This window comes from Oncorhynchus clarkii, chromosome 8, assembly GCF_045791955.1.
Source record: "Oncorhynchus clarkii lewisi isolate Uvic-CL-2024 chromosome 8, UVic_Ocla_1.0, whole genome shotgun sequence".
NCBI lineage: Eukaryota > Metazoa > Chordata > Actinopteri > Salmoniformes > Salmonidae > Oncorhynchus > Oncorhynchus clarkii.
Genome location: NC_092154.1, coordinates 13691980 through 13714868, shown reverse-complemented (window position 1 = coordinate 13714868; position 22889 = coordinate 13691980). Strand labels below are relative to the sequence as shown.

Sequence of the window (22889 nt, the reverse complement as noted above, 5' to 3'; positions counted from 1 at the left end):
CTCATGGTTAACAGTATCAAAAGCCTTCCTTAGGTCCAGAAACACAGCCCCAACAACACCCCCTTTGTCCATCTTGGACTTCACATTTTCAAGAAGAAAGCAGTTGGCCGTTTCTGTGGAGAGTTTCGCTCTGAAGTCAAACTGCATGGAGTGTAATGTGAAGGGGCTGTTGTTGAGGTGGGCAATCAGTTGTTCTGCTACACACTTTTCAACAACCTTTGACACCACAGGTAGTATACTAATGGGCCTGTAGTTACTCACGTCGGCAGGGTCGCCTGATTTAAAGATGGCCGTTATTATGACCGACTTCCATACCCTTGGAAACATCCCGAGACCAATAGATGTGTTGGTGACCTTAGTAATGGGGCCAATGAGTGACTCTTTGTAGTTTTTAAGAAAGGTAGAGTCCAGCCCAAACACATCTTTGGCTTTAGAGTTCTTTAGTGAGCTAATCACCTTGTTCACCTTTGACTCAGAAACCTCCCTTATGATGAAGACAGGTTGAGCATCATTCACTAGCACTGAGCCCAAGAAACCAGTTGAGGGGTTCTGTGTCAGTACCCTGACAGAGTCAATAAAGCAGGAATTGAAGGCGATTGCTATTTCGACTGCATCCTGTGTTAGATTGTTATTCACCATGATTTCTAATCTTTTTGCAGTGTTACTATGGTCTTTCCCTGCTAACTTTTTTAGATTCTCCCAGATCAGTTTAGAATTTCCCTTTGCTTCACCAATTATGTTAATAAAAAAGTTTGCCTTGGCCTGTCTGATTTCTTTCATCACCTTATTTCTCAACATGGTAAACCTACGTCTGTTCTGTCATGCTCTAATTTGGATCTTAGGGCTATTTTTAGAGCATAATCTCGTTCTTTCATCAATTTCCAGATTTCTCCATTTAGCCAAGGAAGAGTGCTCTCTTGGCCAGGTTTGGATTTGATTTTCTTTAGGAAACCATTTATTGTAGTCTGGATTGTGAAATATGTTATAGCTTTGTATAATTATGTTATAGGTCTATAGAATTATGTCATAGCTTTATAGAATTATGTTGTAGGTCTATAGAATTGTTAAAGGTTTATTGAATGATGTTATAGCTTTATAGAATGATGTTATAGGTCTACAGAATTATGTCATAGCTTTATAGAATTATGTTATAGCTTTGTAGAATTATGTTATAGGTCTATAGAATTATGTTATAGCTTTATAGAATTATGTTATAGGTCTGTAGAATTATGTTATAGCTTTGTAGAATTATGTTATAGTTCTATATAGCATTGATTTAGCCGATTGCCAATTTGAGATATGCACGTGTAGCTTGAACTTTCACTTAAATCTTGCATTGATATCAATGGAAGATTTGCTTGAATATTCCAGTTATACTGTATGCCCGATTATTATGTGAGGATTTGACACTGTAAGGAGAGTTCAGATACAGTAATTCAGTGACTTCATAAATTATATTTTTTATCTATAACTCCATCGCTTATCGTGACTCTACTGTACCTCTGTCCCACAAGAAAAGTACTCAAGCAGGATAAGGAGATTGGCGAGATGAAACGCAAGATCGCCGAGGTCATGGCTGTCAGTCCTGGCATGTCCTTCATGACGCCGCGGCCCGCCGTACCTCACCAAGTTCCTCAACTCAGAGCGCTATGTGCTCAACCCACGAGCGCTGATGTACCAGTGTCTTAAGAAATAAGAATCCACCACGACCTGTTGAAAACATGCGGTAGACCATCTTAAGCCTTCTCTTGAGCAGGGCTCCGCCTGTGCAGTCACTTGTAACACGTCTATCTCCTAGAAACGGGAGAGCACCCAAGAGACTTCCTGGTTGTGGCGATGATGTCACAGTGCTCAACAACATTCTCAGTCTCAAGGATTTGTATACGGTAGTTCTCACCAAACATAAACTGTCTGAGATGATTACCTTCTCAGTAACCCTCCATAAATCATTGGCGAGGTGGGAAACAAAAAAGCCTTTGGCTGCTTCACAGGTGCTTAATTCACAAAGCAAATATTCCTCAGTCTTTCCTCTGAATAAGTATTTGAGTTTAGAGGACTTGTGAGATTACTGACGCCTACGGCGATGTGTTAATGTAACATTGAGCTCCCTTGGCTACAGTAAATATGACATTTCATAGATGCTCGTCCGTTAGGACACTGTTGGCTTTTCAATTCAGAATCCTGACACAATGTACCGTGTAATGTGATTTGGGTTGAGCAAGATTAGGTTGGAAGAGAATTGGGCTGTCTGAGCTCACTCTTAGCAACTCTGTCCTTATGTCGTTGTTTTCGGTTTCTCTCTCTTATTCATTTGCCTTATATTGATGGGCAACGTTTATTCAGTGCATGTATTGCCAGTGGACAAACCCCTGGCCTTGATTATCAACCTTTTGGGTCCTTTGGACAGTGTCACTTCAAGTTAAAGGAAGATCAGGTCCTACCAGACCTGGGTTCAAATACTATTTGAAATCAATACTTCCTTGAGCTTGTCTGGAACAATGGAACCAATAGCTTAGTTGCAAGAGTTCAAACCCAGACCATCTGAGTCTTCGAGACAGACTAAAGCAAACGCTACAGTATTTCAAAGATTTCAAATAGTATTTGAACACAGATGTGGTTGACACCACTGTACCATTTACCAGTCATGTTAAGTAATCTGACAATTGATATTGTCTATAAAAGTTGGTCAGCGTTGTGAATAACATGGAATTTTGTGGACCAAAAATTGTGTAGCGATGTGCAAAATTACCCGTAAATTTAAAACACTATTTAATGTGAGACAGTAATGTGTTTAAATTGAAGTGATATGTAATGTTTTTGTAGTCTTTTTTACACACACACAAAATGTAAAGATTTACATTTTGTTAGAATTAATGTTTCCAGTTTACTGAAACAATACTTTAGGCTTGATGTAATTGCTTTAAATTTAGTAAATCAATGTTTCTGTCAGCATGACACTGGTGTGTGTAATACAGTACTAGTTGTTTAGTCACCAATGACATTGTGCCCAAAGATTGTGCAGTACATACATACTCCAACTGTTCTTACTATTCTGATGAAACAGTTGATAATAAAAATGTACACATTAACCAGTTACCACAGAACCTGATTTTTCTTAAGTTTGAAATGAGCTTTGCAGAAAAAAAACCTTCATTCAGGTTATTGAGACCAACACGTTGGTTATAAGATCAATTCCATCAGTGGCGCATCATCAGTTACCTGGAGTTATCTAATTTGAGCATGCCGTTTTTCTGCATGCACCTGGTAATATGATAGGTATGCAAGCAGGGCTGGGGTCAATTACATTCCCGAAGTAAACTGAAATTCCAATACCAACTTCTATGAAAAAATGTGAAATTCGAATTTCAGTTTACTGACTGAACCGACCCTAACCCTGTGCAAGACATCAGTTTATCTATTCTTCAGCAGACAAACATTCAAAAGGAAAACACTATTACATAAAATACAAAACAGACAATCAACAGAAACCAGAAGGGAGTCAAACAAGTCATTGAAGTGCTAGGTGTCGTGTTTATTTCAGGAAGTGAAATTTAAAAAGGAGAAAGGTGTTGCAGAGCCAGATACAGCAGAGGCATCCCTGTTCCTGGAGTGCATTGACATTTTGTTCCAACTAGGCACCACACCTGACCAACGGAGCTAATTGATCAGTTCAGTGATTGCAAATATTCAACACACCTGGCCCTCCAGGACCAGGGTTGCCTACCCGAGACACAGCATTATGTCCAGCATGACATACACTATAGAAGAAAAATACCAACCCATGTATCCCGCTTACCAAACCCACACCCCTCCCTCCCCTAACACATGCAAATCGTTACGTTGCTGGTTAAAACCATACCTAAGCAGTAGTAGTTATTGTATTTGAAAAGACGAGTTAAAACAACCAAAACAGTACATTAGTGCAAACTAGCAGCAAGTGGACTCGACAGATACTAGGAAAGTGGGTGTTTGTGACTTTGTATATTCTGTGCTGCATCTGATTTCAAGCAGAACATGTGCTTTCAGAGGATCAGCGATACAGTCCTGTAACTCCCACACTGATACTGTATGTCTGTTATGACAATACATTATTCTCAGTTTAACATACAGGCCTTCGCCCACACCACATTCCTCACTTTAGTTTCTGTAAAGAAAAAAGATCTTCCCTTCACAATGGTTGATTGAATAGGAATGTAGTGTTAATTAGGGAGTGATAATTGTTAACTTGCAGCCAGTTTAGTTTAAGGTATAAAGAGTGCATGCATGTATTCACTACACGTTATGAGTCAATTTATTTGTTAAGGAATGTGACTACTGAGGTAAGCCAATAGTCTTAAAGTGTAAACCAGAGGTCCTTACGTGAATACTGTTTCACTGCGTCTGAAATGGCACCAAAACATACATTGGAAAAAACACATGACCACTTTAACATTTGCAAAATAAAACTTTAAAGAGTAAGAAACAGTCGAGTGACAAAGTTCCTTCTCATAGAATAATTCAAATTGAAACGTTTGTATGTGGACCCCGGGAAGAGTAGCTGCTGCATGGGCAACAACTACTGGGGATCCTAATGAACTAAGCATTCACGAAAAGAACCAACCGGCGCCGTGCTGAAAGTTCATGATAGACCATATTGATAAATAACTTATTAATAATCCCAACATTTGGACTGCATTCAGCTCTCCCACTCCCCACCTGAGCTCAGGTAAAGGTGTCGTCATAACTACAGCTACATCTCATTCTGATAATACAAAAGGAAGTTCGGGGGGGGCGCATCACACTCACATCAAAGGAAGATGCCTCGTTTGCTGGGAGAAAGTAGAGAAGAGGACCAATCACAACCAGACTCCGCCCACACACAGCACCATGCATAAGTACATCGCGAGACCGAAGCTATTTTCGCTCACAGACCGAAAATTCTGATAGTTGTGTGTAAAAACTACTTAAAAATGTTCAAAATATAGCTCATAATACTGACTAAAGTGACGAGTCGTTTTTCTTTTAAAACAGAAGCAAATGGCTACACAAAATATACTAGAAGCATAAGTACAAAAAAAAAATACTAAAACACCTAGTGAGGGGTGGGACAGGGACAGGCCAAGACCTTCCCCTGTGTCCCTGCAAAGCTTTCCCAAATTTTTTTTGTGAACGACAGCAAAGTCCTGTGTGAGAGGATGAGGACAAGGGGGGGGGGGGGGGTGTTGATGACAGAGAGGGTGAGGCTCCTCTGCTATGAGGAGACGGTGACCGGATTCAAGAATCCGTTCCGGCTGTAGAACTTAGAGAAGGCCTCTTCCAGAACCGAAGCGAGTCGTGGCTGGTCGCCCTGGACGAGAGAAAAGAGAATTCAGGACCCCATTTGAAAGGCAAAGTGTCAGAATGCCTCATCCTCAGCCCTCTGTATCCTGCTGGAGTGTTTTGAGCCTGGGGCTGCAGGCATGCTGTGGGGTCACAGGGATTGTGACCCCTTGTCTTACCTCGCTGATGAATCCCAGCTGAACGAGCTCCACAGCCAGCTCCTGCACATTCTCATCTGTACACAAAACACACAGGTCAAAAACCCTGTGACCTGGCTGGTCTAGTGATAATGTTACACCCTCCGGCACACATATCTACAGTGTTGGCAAAGGTTTGAATCTGGCCTTCTGCCCTCAAACAAAATCCATCTCTCACCAGTCACTCTTTCTACATGTTCAATAAAAATCTGAAAATACATTTAAAAGGTAAAGTACAACTCTTGATGTGTCCATTTCTTTTGTATTTAACCTTTATTTTGACAGGGAAGACAGAGACCAAAATGCACCCTGTATAATAAAATACACACAATCATGGTATGCACAAATATAACATCACAAATCACCCTGAAAAACAGTTATATTTATCCACAAATAAATCCCCAATCAATACTTTAAATTGCCCAGACGGCCCCAGAACATCAAGATGAACTCTATTTCAAATTTTGTTCCAGCAATAAGGTGCATTAAAACTTAAAGTAGATATAGAGTGGGGAGAACAAGTATTTGATACACTGCCGATTTTGCTACTTACAAACCCAGGTCTGTCATTTTTATCATAGGTACACTTCAACTGTGAGAGACGGAATCTAAAACAAAAATCCAGATAATCACATTGTATGATTTTTAAATAATTAATTAGCATTTTATTGCATGACATAAGTATTTGATACATCAGCAAAGCAGAACTTAATATTTGGTACAGAAACCTTTGTTTGCAATTACAGAGATCATATGTTTCCTGTAGTTCTTGACCAGGTTTGCACACACTGCAGCAGGGATTTTGGCCCACTTCCTCCATACAGACCTTCTCCAGATCCTTCAGGTTTCAGGGCTGTCGCTGGGCAATACAGACTTTCAGCTCGCTCCAAAGATTTTCTATTGGGTTCAGGTCTGGAGACTGGCTAGGCCCTCCAGGACCTTGAGATGCTTCTTACGGAGCACTCCTTAGTTGCCCTGGCTGTGTGTTTCGGGTCGTTGTCATGTTGGAAGACCCAGCCACGACCCATCTTCAATGCTCTTACTGAGGGAAGGAGGTTGTTGGCCAAGATCTCCCGATACAGGGCCCCATCTATCCTCCCCTCAATACGGTGCAGTCGTCCTGTCCCCGTTGCAGAAAAGCATCCCCAAAGAATGATGTTTCCACCTCCATGCTTCACGGTTGGGGTGGTGTTCTTGGGGTTGTACTCATCCTTCTTCCTCCAAACACAGCAAGTGGAGTTTAGACCAAAAAGCACAATTTTTGTCTCATCAGACCACATGACCTTCTCCCATTCCTCCTCTGGATCATCCAGATGGACATTGGCAAACTTCAGACGGGTCTGGACATGCGCTGGCTTGAGCAGTGGGACCTTGCGTGCACTGCAGGATTTTAATCCATGACGGCGTAGTGTGTTACTAATGGTTTCAGGTCATTGACCAGGTCCTGCCGTGTAGTTCTGGGCTGATCCCTCACCTTCCTCATGATCATTGATGCCCCACGAGGTGAGATCTTGCATGGAGCCCCAGACCGAGGGTGATTGACCGTCATCTTGAACTTCTTCCATTTTCGAATAATTGCGCCAACAATTGTTGCCTTCTCACCAAGCTGCTTGCCTATTGTCCTGTAGCCCATCCCAGCCTTGTGCAGGTCTACAATTGTATCCCTGATGTCCTTACACAGATCTCTGGTCTTGGCCATTGTGGAGAGTCTGTTTGATTGAGTGTGTGGACAGATGTCTTTTATACAGGTAACGAGTTCAAACAGGTGCAGTTAATACAGGTAATGAATGGAGAACAGGAGGGCTTCTTAAAGAAAAACTAACAGGTCTGTGAGAGCCGGAATTCTTACTGGTTGGTAGGTGATCAAATACTTATGTCATGCAATAAAATGCAAATTAATTACTTAAAAATCATACGTGATTTTCTGGATTTTTGTTTTAGATTGCGTCTCTCACAGTTGAAGTGTACCTATGATAAAAATTACAGACCTCTACATGCTTTGTAAGTAGGGAAAACCTGCAAAATCGGCAGTGTATCAAATACTTGTTCTCCCCATTGTACCTAGTTTGGTGGAGACCCTAGGAACCTTGAGAGTTTACCAACCCTGTGAACGTGTTAGGCAACTCAGATGTCTATACTTTAGCAGCAAAGTTAGATAAGACAGAAGTTTCTGAAGTACGGCCTTGTAAACAAAGAGTAATGTAGAGATCTACATGTCTTTAGCGAAGTCCAGCCAACCTTTTGATACAGGATACAGTGATGGGTATCAAAACTGTCGTCTAACAAAACGAAGGGCACTATGATAGATGGCATCCAAAGGTTTAAGAGTAGTTTCAGCTGCACTTTGATAAATAATAACACCATAATCAACAACAGACAAAAAGGTTGATTGAATAATCTGCTTCCTACTGCTTAGAGAAATACACGATTTGTTTTGGAAAAGGCAACTTTAAATCTCAGCTTCTTAAGCAGCTCATGTATAGGTTTGTTTTTTAAATCCATGTCAATCCAAATGCCTAAGTATTTATAAATACAGCATGCTCTGTACACCCCCAAATCAACCCTAAAGACGTGTGGATACTTACTTGGTAACAAATCACAACTTAAGTGCCTGTTCAACTTGTCCTCAAGTTTCAGCAACAGTGTAAGCTGGAAAAAGACGTAAAATAGAGATGTGTGTGTATATAGATTATCTATTTTTTTAAAGGTTTGAAATCTGAACAGGACAGGCTTTACCCCGGGCTGTATTCACAAAGCGTCCCAGAGTTGGAGGGCTTTTAAATCATAATGAATAAGATTACATGGACGGATGGGACCTGATCCTAGATCAGCATCGATGAATAGTCATGAGAAACTTACGTGATGTTTGGCGCCCTCATCAACAGGCTCGATGTTGCACTGCATCTGTAGGACCTGGGCAGAAAGAGTTTTGTAGTCCAAAGCCAATTCAAACCAGTAGATAACACATTTTTGGACAAAAATATATCTCTCCCTTTTAAAAAACACACACTGATCTATTTCATTTATATGTACTACATTTTGTGTCTTGTATCTACTACCTACACTTGTTGATTTTCTATATTATGCCTATGGAGTTCAGCCTGTTTTGACTGCAATGTGGGTCTCAACAATACTTGAACTACTCAATTCCCCAATCAATCCCCTTTTCCCTGTCCAGTGTGCCTTTCAATCCAGCTCTGTACTTCCCCCTCCTCCTTTAGGACTTACCTTCCTGGTCTCCAGCTCTGTACTTCCCACTCCTCCTTTAGGACTTACCTTCCTGGTCTCTAGCTCTGTACTTCCCCCTCCTCCTTTAGGACTTACCTTCCTGGTCTCCAGCTCTGTACTTCCCCCTCCTCCTTTAGGACTTACCTTCCTGGTCTCCATCTCTGCAGGCTCAGGAGTGGGGCTTTTGACTGATGGGGGCACGATGGGGGACTTCACTGCTTCCTGCTCAGGCTGCTTGGGGCCGGGTACCCCAAAAGCTGTCAGCGGGTAGATCCCATTCCTGATACACCAGAGAGAGAGAGGGGGGGGGGGGGGGGGGGGGGTGAGTTAGACGCCCCACACACACCTCTACAAAAACACACACCCCTCTACAAAAACACACACACATTCCCCTACCTCACATCTTCCAGGAACTTGTCCAGCTCAAGAGCAGGGAACTGGGAAAGCCTGTGGACATCAACAGATTGTGAACAGCAGACTAACCAGGAACACACTGTCCAAGGCACAACAACATCAAGCGTGTCTCAATAGGAGACTAAACAGCAGTTGGGGACCATAAGTTCCTTCCCTTCTCAGTTATGTGCTAGTGGAGATGGCTAAAAATCTGAAATTAATTTAAGATTTTAACAGTCATTTCAATCTTTTTGGGATTCCAAGAGATAGTTGGATCTAAGACTCACTTCATCTGAACTCCGTCCTTGACCTCCACGATCACCAGGTTGAGGTCCATGTTCTTCGTCATGTCCTCAAGAGCATTTTCTGGAATCATGTCTACATGACAAGATAGTGATAGTCCAATGAGTTTGTGTGTGTCGCAGTGTGTTTCAGTGTCTGTGTGCGTGTGTCTTGTTACTCACGCTGGTGGCTGACGATGCAGTGCGCTGCCAGCAGCTTCAGTAAGGGCACCTCGAACAGGGCCTGGTGGAACAGCAGCTCTTTGGCCGTGGGCCGCTTGCTGGGGTCCTGTTCCAGACACTTCTGGATGAACTCCTACCACAAGAAAACACCGGCACTAAGAAGACGAGGTTCAGTCCTGGACAACACCGGCACTACCAAGACAAGGTTCAGTCCTGGACAACACCGGCACTACCAAGACAAGGTTCAGTCCTGGACAACACCGGCACTACCAAGACAAGGTTCAGTCCTGGACAACACCGGCACTACCAAGACAAGGTTCAGTCCTGGACAACATCGGCATTAACAAGACAAGGTTCAGTCCTGGACAACACCAGTACTACCAAGACAAGGTTCAGTCCTGGACAACACCGGCACTAACAAGACAAGGTTCAGTCCTGGACAACACCGGCACTAACAAGACATGGTTCAGTCCTGGACAACACAAGGTTCAGTCCTGGACAACACCGGCACTAACAAGACAAGGTTCAGTCCTGGACAACACCGGTACTAACAAGACAAGGTTCAGTCCTGGACAACACGAGGTTCAGTCCTGGACAACACGAGGTTCAGTCCTGGACAACACAAGGTTCAGTCCTGGACAACACGAGGTTCAGTCCTGGACAACACAAGGTTCAGTCCTGGACAACACGAGGTTCAGTCCTGGACAACACGAGGTTCAGTCCTGGACAACACAAGGTTCAGTCCTGGACAACACAAGGTTCAGTCCTGGACAACACAAGGTTCAGTCCTGGACAACACAAGGTTCAGTCCTGGACAACACAAGGTTCAGTCCTGGACAACACAAGGTTCAGTCCTGGACAACACCGGCATTAAAGAGAAATGACATGTCTGGATGAACTCCTGCCACAGGTAAACACACACATACAGGCAATAAAGAGAAATGTAAATAATAAAATCAAAGTTTCTCAAATGTTTTCAGAGCTCAAAAATGGTCTGGTGACATGTTGATTTTGGAGTGAACTATCCCTTTAAGAACACTATGGGCTATAGTGGTTTGTTTAGCAACAAAACCAACTTTGGGGAAAAACAGACGGGATGGCTTAAATTTGAAGGATTACGGACAACAAGTCAACTCTATTTAGTCTCCAAATGTTTATTGAAAAAAATACAGTCGCACAATAAGCACTTGTCTCTCAAATACCTTGTTGGTTAGGTAGCTAGTGAATGTTTGCCATATAAGCATAGACAGTCAAAACACTTCAAAAGCAAGACATGGTGTAAAGAACAAGATACGAGCTGGAATGAGCAACCTACGATTCCCTACATGGCTGCTACTTGTCATTGTTGCTAGCCATCTGTCCGTTCAGAATCATAACACAGCCTTTTACCCCTGCGATGCGAGCGCATCATTTTCGTGACGTTGTCAGGCAACCTGTCAGGCAACCTGTCTATGCGGACTATAGTTATGTTATGGCTGGACTGGGTAATACCCTTTCAGCAACAAGCAGCGGGTGTTAGCTGCTAGGCCAGGGTCCCCGACTCACCCTCTGCAGTGGATCCTCCAGGAACTGAATGGCACTGTTGATGGCTTCTTGGGACACATACGACGACTCGCCGTTGCTCTGGATCTCCAGTACAGCCATCTGAAGAGACGAGGAGAATGTGGGGAATAGAAGATTTGAAACAGGACAAGAAGTACACGACAAAACTGTTGGACTACAAAACTTCCAGTTTCCATGGAGCAAGGCTAGTCATCGACTTCATGATTAAGTTGATTTGCATCTCATTTCTTTCAGTTGTCCGTCATACGAGTGTGAGAATAACAAAACCACTCTTCACTCACCTCTAAGGCACACATTCCAAAGGAATAAATGTCCACTGCAGTGGTGACGTCTGCAACAGCTAGAAAAAGACGTCAATCAATGTCAGTAGAAAAACAGCTCAACTACATGGTTTCTCAAAAGGGACCATTTGTCTAAGGTCAAAAGGTTATCTACCTCCATACTCAGGAGCAAAGAAATGCAGGCTCTTCTGCTCCTCCCGACAGGTCTTGACGTGGTTGTTGATGGTGTCTGGGGCCACTAACAGACGAGTCACAAATTAGTCCGAAGAGAATGGGGAACGTTAGGTTGCAAGGGCCACCTGGGGTATGTTCAGTAGGGTGCACCGTAGCAAAACATTTCTGCAATGGATAATGAAATCTGTGTTCAGCTACTCCATTTCAAAATGTTTCCTCCCTACTGAACAAGGCCCCGGTTTTAACCCTTCAGACCAACACCTCTGAAAAGGTTGACATTTAGCGTGATTGACAGATCTGAGACGCACCTGAGCCAATCTTAATGAGACCATTATGCTGGATGAAGATGGTGTCACAGGTCAGGTTGCCGTGGATGATGGGAGGGTCACAGGAATGCAGGTAGCTGGGGAGAGGAGAAAAAGGTTACAGGAAGCTTCAAGAGAAGTGTGAAATTTGTAGAATTTAGAGTTTGAAAAAAACAGAACTGGCTCTGTCCAATATGGATATATGTACTGCTGTGTGTGAGAGAGAGAGACTGACCTGAGAGCAGACAGTATCTGTGTACACCAGCGCTTCCAGGCCTGATAGACAACAGACAGACAGCACAGAGATGATATTCAAACCTAATTGAAATGTGATTACCATGTGGTTCTTGAAGTGTTACTTCTGTCAAATGACCAGAATAGGCTGCAATTAATTGCAAAAAATGTATAAATTGCAACAGCGGGAAAGTTCTGCATTAACAGTGGGCTTTTGTAGGTTCGGTTAAAAATAGGGCTGTCACAAGATGAAATAAAATGGGACACTGCCCAGCCTGCAGCCAAGAGGGGGATTTTTACTGAGCTACTGGGAAACCAGGAAGAGCATACAGGTGACATACATTCTGCATACAGCTTTTTCTGTGTCAGTCCTGTTTCCTGGTTTCATTTTTGTTTGTTAATTTCAATTTAAAACCAGTTCTTTAAAAGGGCACGGCTCAAACAATAGCAAAGCGGCCACCCAGCCACTTCTTCAGTAAACAGCTGTGTACGCGACCAATAAACTTTGACTTGGGTGGAGCTGGAGAAATGGAACCACTCAGTCATATACAAAGCTATAGATGCAAGGACTGCCCATCAATGACATCAACATTTTACACCATGTCTAGAGGCTATACAGTGTTTACACTTACATTTCTTACAAACAATATTGTAAAAACAAATAAAAATGTTATTTGTCACATACACATGGTTAGCAGATGTTAATGCGAGTGTAGCTAAATGCTTGTGCTTCTAGTTCCGACCATGCAGTAATATCTAACAAGTAATCTAACAATTTCACAACAACTACCTTATACACACACAAGTGTAAAGGAATGAATAAGAATATGCACATAAAAATATATGGATGAGCGATAGCCGAACGGCATAGGCAAGATGCAGTAGATGGTATAGAGTACAGTATATACAGTGGGGCAAAAAAAGTATTTAGTCAGCTACCAATTGTGCAAGTTCTCCCACTTAAAAAGATGAGGCCTGTAATTTTCATCATATGTACACGTCAACTATGACAGACAAAATGAGAAAAAAAATCCAGAAAATCACATTGTAGGATTTTTTATGAATTTATTTGCAAATCATGCTGTTGGGGAGTTTTTCAGCAGCAGGGACTTGAACCCGATCGAACATCACTGGCGAGACCAGAAAATAGCTGTGCAGCAACGCTCCCCATCCAACCTGACACGAGCTTGAGAGGATCTGCAGCGAGGAATGGGAGAAACTCCCCAAATACAGGTGTGCCAAGCTTGTAGCTTTATACCCAAGAAGGCTTGAGGCTAATCGCTGGCAAAGGTGCTTCAACAATGTACTGAGTAAAGAGTCTGAGTACCAGTCAATTTAATCATAGAGCTTGATGGTTTTTGCGACTACACTTAAAGATGCTTTCAAAGTTCTTAAAACGTTTCGGACTGACCTTCATGTCTTAAAGTAATGGACTGTCATGTCTTCACTTGTTTGAGCTGTTCTTGCCATAATATGGACTTGGTATTTTACCAAATAGGGCTAGCTTCTGTATACCACCTCTACCTTGTCACAACACAACTGATTGGCTCAAACGCATTAAGGAAAGACATTCCACAAATTCACTTTTAACAAGCCACACCTGCTAATTGAAATGCATTCCAGGTGACTACCTCATGTAGCTGGTTGAGAGAATTCCAAGAGTGTGCAAAGCTGGCTACTTTGAAGAATCAAAAATATTTTGATTTGTTTAACACTTTTGGTTACTACATGATTCCATATGTGTACATAGTTTGTCTTCACTATTATTCTACAACGTAGAAAAAAGTAAAAATAAAGAGAAACCCTGGAATGAGTAGGTGTCCAAACCTTTGACTTTTACTGTATGTAACTGTTTTAGATTTTTTTTTAATAAATATTAGCAGAAATTTCTAAACCTGTTTTTGCTTTGTTATTGTGTGTGTAAAAACATGAATCAATTTTAGAATAAGGCTGTAACGTGATGAAATGTGGAAAGAGTGAAAGGGTCTGAATACTTCCCAAATGCACTGTATCATTCATTTAAGTTGTTTTTTAAATGATCTAGCAATAACAGCCCTTTTAAGATCCAAACAGACTAATAATCCACCCCGTACCTTCTCATTCATTGTCTTGTGGTTTTTCTTGGTCTTTTTCAGAAACTGCTTCAGGCTTCCTGAAGACATGTATTCTGTGATGAAAATGACCTGCAAGTGGAAAAAAGTTGTTCATTTCCTGTGTAATACATTCCATTTATATTTCTTACTATTAAAAAAGGTAGTTATTTTACTGCATTTGAAATCTCTTACCCTGGCCCTATTTTCCTTCACATCAGCCCAGTATTTGTGAAACTTGACAATGTTCAGATGCTCCAACTGGATCAAGTTGTCAAACACCGCTTTGACTTTCTCCTGGACAGTGATAAAAAGGAGAAGGAAAAATATACATATTTGCAATCAAACATACCTCAATCTTCAACTAATAAACATGATTGATGTCAATGAGCTCAACCGTTCAGTCCAAATTTACATTTTCTCATCATCCACTAAGTTAAGGCCAATTAAGACAAACTCAATATAACAAACAAAACCCCTTAACCTGGGTTAATGTCTGTTCCTGCTTTTTTTCTCCATGGGGATGTAATTTATTTAAACATTGTCTAACCCGGTCTACATTTGTTTGTGGGTGATGTGGCCACAGGATATTTTTAATAACTAGGGCTTATATGTCTGATAACAATCTTGACTTGTAAGAAATGCCAAGAATGTTCTTGCACATATTACATTGGAGGGTATTGCAACTCAGAATATGATCTGGTCTTGCCAAGCAAGAGGTAAAGCAAAGGTTAGTTCAGGATCTCTGCAAGTCATACTTTCCCCACAGAGTCAAACAAACATATATTTTTAAAGTTGTCACATACACCGGATAGGTGTCGTAGTACATAGTATGTACTACGGAGCAAATTAGGGTTAAGTGCCTTGCTCAAGGGCACATCGACAGATTTAGCTTGTCGCCTCTGGTATTCGACCACTGCGCTAACCACTAGGCTACCTGCCACCTAAACTCAGAAACGCAATATCGGGAGAATTCTGGGAACTATTAAAAATGATCAACAAAAACTAATCAAACTAAAGGGAGCTCATTCTACTCAATGCTCAGCCTGTATTCAACACACACCAACACAGCATGTTGACATGCAGAACAGAAAGCAGACTACACTGCCTGAGAGCACACTGACAAGCTCCAAACAGACTGCTCAGTGCCTAGACAGTCAGAGAGGAACACAGCCAAGGACAGGGTCTTGTTTATTCATCACCAAACAGAAGACGGACCACCATCTGGACTTGTCTAATAAGAAATGCTCATTTTTGTTTTGCGTTCACAACATTTTTAAACGTTATGCGCCCTTATGAACATGACCCAGCCCACAGACAAAGGTTTAAAAACAATGTGCGAGAGGATTGTGCCTGAGGATTATGCAACAACCTCTGTGAACGGTTTTCATAACACTTTGTAAAGAGTACTTTGCTATATGTTTGGCAGCAACAGGTTGGAACACTTTGCCTAAGGCTCGCTCATGTCGCACCAAATGTGGATCTTTAGCGACCATATGCTGTAGACATCTGACTGCAGACATTTTCACGTGAATATACATGCAAAAATAGGTGCTCCGTCGGTTCACAAATTACAGCCCGCACTCTGTTCAGGTGCTAAGTACTCTGGGCCAGCAAACGCCATTGGTGTGTCTGAGCACTAAGGAGCTTAGGCAAATCTTACCATAACTCTATCCTCCTGATTCCGGCTTACAAGCAAAAAACTCAAGCAGGAAAAGCAGTGACACGCTCAACACCAATGATTACAGGCAACATCCACACTGCGCTAAAGGCTAGAGCTGCCACTTTCAAGGAGCGGGACACTAATCCAGACGCTTAGAAGAAATCCCGCTACACACTCTGACGAACCATCAAAAAGGCAAAGCATCAATACAGGGCCCCGCATGGGTGCATGCTTAGTCCACTCCTGTACTCCCTGCTCACCCATTACTACGTGGCTCACGACTCCAACATTAAGTTTGCAAACAACACAATGGTGGTAGGCCTGATCACATACAACGAGACAGGCTACAGTACTAGGACAACAAGCGCTCTCCCTCAACGCCAGCAAGACAAAGGAGCTGATCGTAAATTACGGGAAATGGAGGGCCGAGCACACCCCCTTTCACATCGACAGGGCTGTAATGGAGCGGGTCGAGAGCTTCAAGTTCCTCTGTGTCAACTTCACTTAGGACCTATTATGGTCCAAACACACCAACACAGTCGTGAAGAGGGCATGACAATGCCTCATCTCCCCTCAGGAGGCTGACAAGATTTGGCATGGGTCCTCAAATCCTCAAAGTTCTACAGTTGCACCATTGAGAGCATCTTGACTGGCTGCATCTCCGCTTGGTATGGCAACTGCTTGGCATCCAACCATAAGGCGCTAGAGAGGGTAGTGCCAACTGTCCAGTGCTTTACTGGGGCCGAGCTCTCTGCTATCCAGGACCTTTACCAGGCAGTGTCAGAGGAAGGCCCTAAAAATAGTCTAAGACTCCAGCCACCCAAGTAAAAGCCTGTTCTTTCTGCTACCGCACAACAAGCGGTACCAGAGCGCCAAGTCTGGGTCCAAAAGGCTCCTGAACAGCTTCAACCCCAAAGCCATAAGAATGCTGAACAGTTCATCACAAATCTGAAGGGGGGCACTGACTCTACTCATACGCTCACAACACACACACCGGCTGCTGCTGTTTTATCATCTATCCTGATTGCCTTTACACTTTTACCCCTACCTGCATGAACATATTACCTCAATTATCTCTTACCCCTGCACATTTCGGTACTGGTACTCCTTGTATATAACATTGTTATTTTGTGTTACTATTCTTTTTTTTTCTTTCTACAAATTGTTCTTACTTTTTAACTCTGTCTGTAATGAACAATGCAATCTCAAAGTGTATGTTAACCAAATAAACATCAGGTAATTTAAAAATAAATAAATGCTACAACAGTAGCTTGATAAAGTCTGTTTGAGTGCTTTTTGAAGCAGATGGGCATCTGCAGTCATGAGAAGATCTGGAAGCTCATAGCTAGACGGTCAGCAGAGGTGGTGATGAATGGGTGATAACTGATCATAGAGCATGGTTCTGTTGCAGCTGAGCCCTGGTTGAGAACCCAACCCACCTCCTGCAGTTTGAAGTTCTTCCGCTCTGAGAACATGACCTCATTCCACACCACCTCCACACCCTCCTCTGTGTCCATGGCCAGGTAGGCATTGTCAATCCCAGGGACATTGCGCTGGTTCACCTAAAATTAAGAACAGTGTTGGATTACACTAATAATTTTCCATCTGATTCAAAGTAGTTGTGTAAAAAAAACAAGTTCAAAATTTGTGGGGCCAAAAGTCTAACTACACAAAGAGTAACCCTTCTCCTTTCTCTTTCATTGAATACCTCCTCTCTGCGTTTCTGCCAGCGCCCACACGGGCTCTCCTCCAGAATCTCTGACTCGTCCTCGCTCTCCTCTTCCTCGTCCTCTGTCGCCGCTGTTGCAGGGGGCTGTGTCACAGTGGACACTGGGGGGGACACGGATGACACACTCTGACCGGTGGGGGAAGCAACCATAGACTCTGGTTTCCCCTCCTGGACAGAGTCCAACACCTGCTTCCCTTCTCCCTCTGACATCTTGTCAAGCTTGGACACCTACTGCAAAACCCGGCAAATTGTAGACTCAAATGCTTCATGCATCATTGCCAGAAGAGTAAATGTATTGTGTACACACACACACACACACAGTATTGCCACCCCGGATATTACATTTATGTCAAAGGCTGAGGCACTCTTAAATTCAGTTGAATTTAGCTACGTTGCTTCAACAGGGCTGAACCTGATATTGTCCACGCACCTGATACGACGGGCTTGACTATCTGACAGCTTATTTCAGACATTGATTCAGTCAGAATAAACTAGTTAGGTAACGTTAGTTCTCCTCTCCAGCGTAACATGAAAAAGGGCCCCTCTAAAAATGGCTAACGTGAAGTTAGCATAGTTACCTACCTTGTAAACTTGAATGATGTTGTCAGCTCCGTATCAGTAGACTCCAACTACAAACTTCTTTCAAATCCGATTTGCTAACAAGCTACTGTAGCTAGTTATATCCGCTAGTCAGCTAGCTATGTAGCCACCACCAGTTACCGTAACTATAATGTCGTGATTTGCCGCCTTGAGGATATTAGCTAACCAAAAGGCAAGATGACAGTTAGTTAACTAACCTCACCAACTACTTAACACGCCGAATTGCTGTTAAAACAAAAATGACAGATTATGCTAGATTTTTGCTAACCTTGTCCCTAGCTGGATGGCCAGTCAGCCAAACTAGCGAAAAACAGTTAGCTAGCTAGATACTATAGTACTGCGGTTGTTGCAAAAACATCAAAGTCCTATGTTGGAGAAAAAAAAACAATCGAAATGAAATCATTTTTTTAATATCACAATTATAAAGCAATAGGTTACTATGAACCGAGGTCTACACGGTTGATAAAATAATGGCGACATACACACACCGGCTCAAATCACTACAAAAGTAATCAAAACGGAGACGGCAGTGGGCGTGGATTTTCCTTCCACGTTGGTTTATTACTCGATGATAGTCTAGATTGACATTTCATAGGCCGAATCATAGTACCAATAAGTAAAATATGCTTTTTGATTGGTCAGAGTTACTGTTGTCGTTCTAATAGGCCATTCCCACAGTAGGGGAGAAAATCAATTATTGGGCCAGACATGCATTCTGTTGTCATCGCCACTAGAGGTCAGTATAGTGCTCACTGTGGGTTAGGCCCATAGGGCCCAAGATACATCTATTGTGAGGCCAAGCTACCTTTTCACAGAGGTATTACGTTTTTTGTAGGTCCCAAAGGGAAAACACGCGGTGTAACTACTTCGTTACACAACAAGATATCAGCTATCAAGTGCATCTCAAACCGAGATTGCGATTTACAACACACTGTCCTGCAACTCTCTGCTATGAACTAACAGGTTGCAACCAGGGTAGATGAGTCAGGACTTCTGAAAACATAAAGATCAGCTGCTTGAAGTGGAATTAGTAAGCCAGTAGGGGACACTCATAGCCTTTAGCATGCCCCACGCAGAAACATTCTTTATCCACATAATCAAATTAAGATTCTAGCAATTAATCCTTCAAATAAGTCATTCTGAGAGCCTGAAGAGAGAGAGAGAGAGAGAGAGAGAGAGAGAGAGAGAGAGCAGGAGTTGCCATATGACATTGGCCCTATCATAGTGTGTATTCTGACCCCTTTACTTTTTCCACATTTTGTTATGTTACAGCCTTATTCTAAAATTGATTACATTGTTTTGTTTTCTCCCTCATCAATCTACACACAATACCCCATAATGACAAAGCAAAAACACGTTTTTATACATGTTTGACAATTTTTGAAAACCCTGGAAATACAACATTTACATAAGTATTCATACTCAATACTTTGTTGAAGAACCTTTGGCAGTGATTACAGCCTTACAGTCTTCCCTGGGTATGACGCTACAAGCTTGGCACAGCTGTATTTGGGGAATTTCTCCCATTCCCTCTGCAGATCCTCTCAAGCTCTGTTCAGGTTGGATGGGGAGCATCACTGCACAGCAATTGTCAGGTGTCTCCAGTGATGTTCGATCAGGTTCAAGTCTGGGCTTTGGCCGGGCCACTCAGAGACTTGTCCCGAAGCCACTCTCGTGTTGTCTTGGCTGTGTGCAGGTCGTTGTCCTGTTGGAAGGTGAACCTTCACCCCAGTCTCTGGAGCAAGTTTTCATCAAGGATCTCTCTGTACTTTGCTCCGTTCATTTTTTCCTCGATTCTGACTCGTCTCCCAGTCCCTGCTGCTGAAAAACATCCCCACAGCATGATGCTGCCACCACCATGCGTCACTGCAGGGATGGTGCCAGGTTTCCTCCAGATGTGACGCTTGGCATTCAGGCAAAATAGTTCAATATTGGTTTCATCAGACCAGAGAATCTTGTTCTCATGGTCTGAGAGTCCTTTAGGTGCCTTATAGCAAACTCCAAGCGGGCTGTACTGTGCCTTGTACTGTCTTCCGTCTAGCCACTACCATAAAGGCCTTATTGATGGAGTGCTGCAGAGATGGTTGTCCTTCTGGAAGGTTCTCCCATCTCCACAGAGGAACTCAGAGAGACCATCGGGTTCTTGGTCACCTCCCCGATCAAGGCCCTTCTCCCCCGATTGCTCAGTTTGGCCCAGGCAGCCAGCTCTAGGAAGAGTCTTTCTGAATGCACTGTATTATCCTATGGCTATTGTTTCCCTCAGATCAATATGGTTCATGTTTATCAATGGTGCATACTTTTTTTTAATTTTTTTTATTTTTACCCCTTTTTCTCCCCAATTTCGTGGTATCCAATTGTTGTAGTAGCTACTATCTTGTCTCATTGCTACAACTCCTGTACGGGCTCGGGAGAGACGAAGGCTGACTGTCATGCGTCCTCCGCCAGCCGCACCAATGTGTCGGAGGCTACACCGTGCACCTGGCAACCTTGGCTAGCGCGCACTGCGCCCGGCCCGCCACAGGAGTCGCTGGTGCGCGATGAGACAAGGAGATCCCTACCGACCAATCCCTCCCTAACCCGGACGACGCTAGGCCAATTGTGCCCCGGTCGCGGCCGGTCACGACAGAGCCTGGGCGCGAACCCAGGGACTCTGATGGCACAGCTGGCGCTGCAGTACAGGCCCCTGCCTGGTGCATACTGGTAAAGGCTACAGTGCACACCACCCAGATGGACAGACTAAACATTGGACACAGAGAACGACAGAGAGTCATGTAAAATGCTTTTGCAATCCACAGGTTCAATTCATCATCCTCATCAGCTACACTACAGGCCCACCACAAATCCATTTCACAACCCAAGAACTCAAATTCAATCAGCAAAATTGTTCTTGACTGTAGCTGATATCATGGAGAGACATGGTAAAGTTAGTGTAGGTATCATTACATGGTATGTATAATATTGGTATGTGGGGCCTGCTTGCCCACGCCCAAGCCTGCTTTCCCAATCTGCCATCTCCCACCTAGTGAATTGTAGACCTACACTGTAGACTTAGAAATGTTCGGAGCGGTAGTCCTTTTCAGAGCGGCCTCCTCCCCACTTTTCAAGAGGCCTATTTATAGACCTGCAAAGGCAAAAGTGTCAGTGTGTGTTTATGAGTGTGGGTTGGAGGGTGTGTTTGGTATTGTGAGTGCCCCCAGCATATAAAGGAACTGAGAGTGAGAGGAAAGCACGAGGAAGGACGAAGGGAAGTTTATCAGGGATGTTTTGCAAGTTCATGCTCTTGCATTGATATCTGAAAAGAATCCTCACTTTCATTCATTTGGACTGACTAATGTACATACTAAAGGGGGCAGCTCACACTGATAGGGGGAACAAGGACACGCATAAGGGGGAAAACAAAGCCAAGATGGCCCTTGTTGAGGAAACTTCAGTGAAGGTGGCGTTGGAAACTGAAGCATCACCTGATGTACCTGAGGGTAAGACTGACTACCCCTTCACGGCCAGCAACAGTATCTACACTGCCATTTTGAGCAGAAACGAGGCCGTCAAAGATGCCAAGCGCCTGAAGAACTTCTTGGAGTTGCGAGACAAATACGTACACAAGAAAGTCCTGTTTGAAGACCCTCTGTTCCCACCCAATGATTCCTCTCTTTGGTACAGCAGCAAATTTCCCATTGAATTTGAGTGGAAGCGCCCAACGGTGAGTGCCATCTGTTTTCCCACTAGCAGGGGTGAAGTACACCTTGCCTCAAGGTTGGAACGTATATTGCAATAAAGACTGGACCACAGTATCACAAAAGGAAAATAAATAGATAGTTAGATTCTACTAAAGAACTTCTCTGTCCTTTTTGAGTAAGAAATGCTTTTGGTCAATGTGTCCCTGGTTTGAGCCCTAGTCGGGCCAGGGATGGGACCTACTCTGTTACACCTACCACCCCAGCTCTTGATGAAGTGTGTCAAAGTTTTTAAAAAACATATTAGGGCTGAAGGCTGCAGACAAGTAGATTAACAAAAACAGCAACCCACTTGTGGTAAGGTATTATCACTCAGCCTAAGATCAAATCTCTCTTCATTAGCTGCAAAAACATTGTTATGACATCACTTCTGGTAAATAACCTGGGGGAAAGCGAGAGCAATTCTGCTGAATATTTGTAGGCTCATAGCTGCGGATCATCAGGTTCTAGAATCACAGACAGCTGAGACTCTGCAACAGGCAGGCCTCACTAAGGTACCGCCAGTCACGCCACGAGGCTTACAGCGAGAGAGCAGAGGGAGATTTGGGATATTATAGTCAACCAATAATCAGTCTTGTTAGGCAGTGTGCTGTTACAAGACTCTCCGACTGGCAAAACCAGTGTATTTTTGAGTTTGCAGTCTTGGTATTCATGTAAGACAACAGTATGTGAATCTTATGTTGTAGTTGTTGGTGGATTCTCATTCCAAGATGAAAATAAGGATAGGGTAACACGTTACCTCAAAGCCTGCAAGTGTAATGCAGTTACAATGCATTATAATGCTGTTATATTGCGTAACACTTGTCGTAAGCATGCATGATCCCTTACAATGTCTTATTATCATCTCTTGATGATCCTGACTAAATACAATAACAGCCATTTTGAGTCAGTTGAACATTTTACTTCAAAGAGAGATAACATATTATAAACCTCACA

General features: G+C 43.0%; 2 protein-coding genes across 7 annotated transcripts in view; one reads left to right on the top strand and one right to left on the bottom strand.

Moving 5' to 3' along the window:
* Window positions 1-3511: 3511 nt before the first annotated feature.
* On the bottom strand, window positions 3512-18750 carry LOC139414978 (nuclear receptor binding protein 1). Of its 6 annotated transcripts, none has more exons than XR_011634924.1 (19): window positions 18202-18750; window positions 17599-17850; window positions 17330-17452; window positions 14423-14524; window positions 14231-14320; window positions 12139-12179; window positions 11907-12001; window positions 11579-11662; window positions 11425-11483; window positions 11126-11224; window positions 9581-9713; window positions 9404-9494; window positions 9120-9170; window positions 8868-9003; window positions 8355-8408; window positions 8081-8144; window positions 5478-5533; window positions 4752-5326; window positions 3512-4695 (listed from the first exon to the last, which is right to left on the bottom strand). XR_011634924.1 is itself a non-coding variant. In XM_071162662.1 (18 exons), exons 2-18 carry the CDS (start codon window positions 17827-17829, stop codon window positions 5231-5233), a joined length of 1605 nt encoding a protein of 534 aa, XP_071018763.1. In that variant the 5' UTR covers window positions 17830-17847; window positions 18202-18733; the 3' UTR covers window positions 3512-5230. The 6 variants fall into 6 exon arrangements, 4 of the variants coding, with proteins under 4 accessions (XP_071018763.1, XP_071018762.1, XP_071018760.1 ...); XR_011634925.1 differs by having other exon boundaries at window positions 4425-4695; window positions 17599-17847; window positions 18202-18729; XM_071162662.1 differs by having other exon boundaries at window positions 3512-5326; window positions 17599-17847; window positions 18202-18733.
* Window positions 18751-21359: 2609 nt separating this feature from the next.
* LOC139414977 (calpain 3b) overlaps window positions 21360-22889 on the top strand; it is a 34947-nt gene continuing 33417 nt past the window's right edge. The window contains exon 1 of the mRNA XM_071162658.1: window positions 21360-21919. Within this exon, the coding sequence (XP_071018759.1) occupies window positions 21551-21919 (369 nt within the window). The 5' untranslated portion in view covers window positions 21360-21550. The remainder of the gene's footprint in view (window positions 21920-22889) is intronic.

Coding starts and splice junctions, on each gene's coding strand:
- LOC139414978 (XM_071162659.1), bottom strand. CDS start 17,829: ATGTCAGAGGGAGAAGGGAAGCAGGTGTTGGACTCTGTCCAGGAGGGG. Junction 12,180..14,230: donor ACAAGACAATGAATGAGAAG/GTACGGGGTGGA, acceptor GTTGTCTATCAG/GCCTGGAAGCGCTGGTGTAC. Junction 9,004..9,119: donor AAGTTCCTGGAAGATGTGAG/GTAGGGGAATGT, acceptor CTGGTGTATCAG/GAATGGGATCTACCCGCTGA.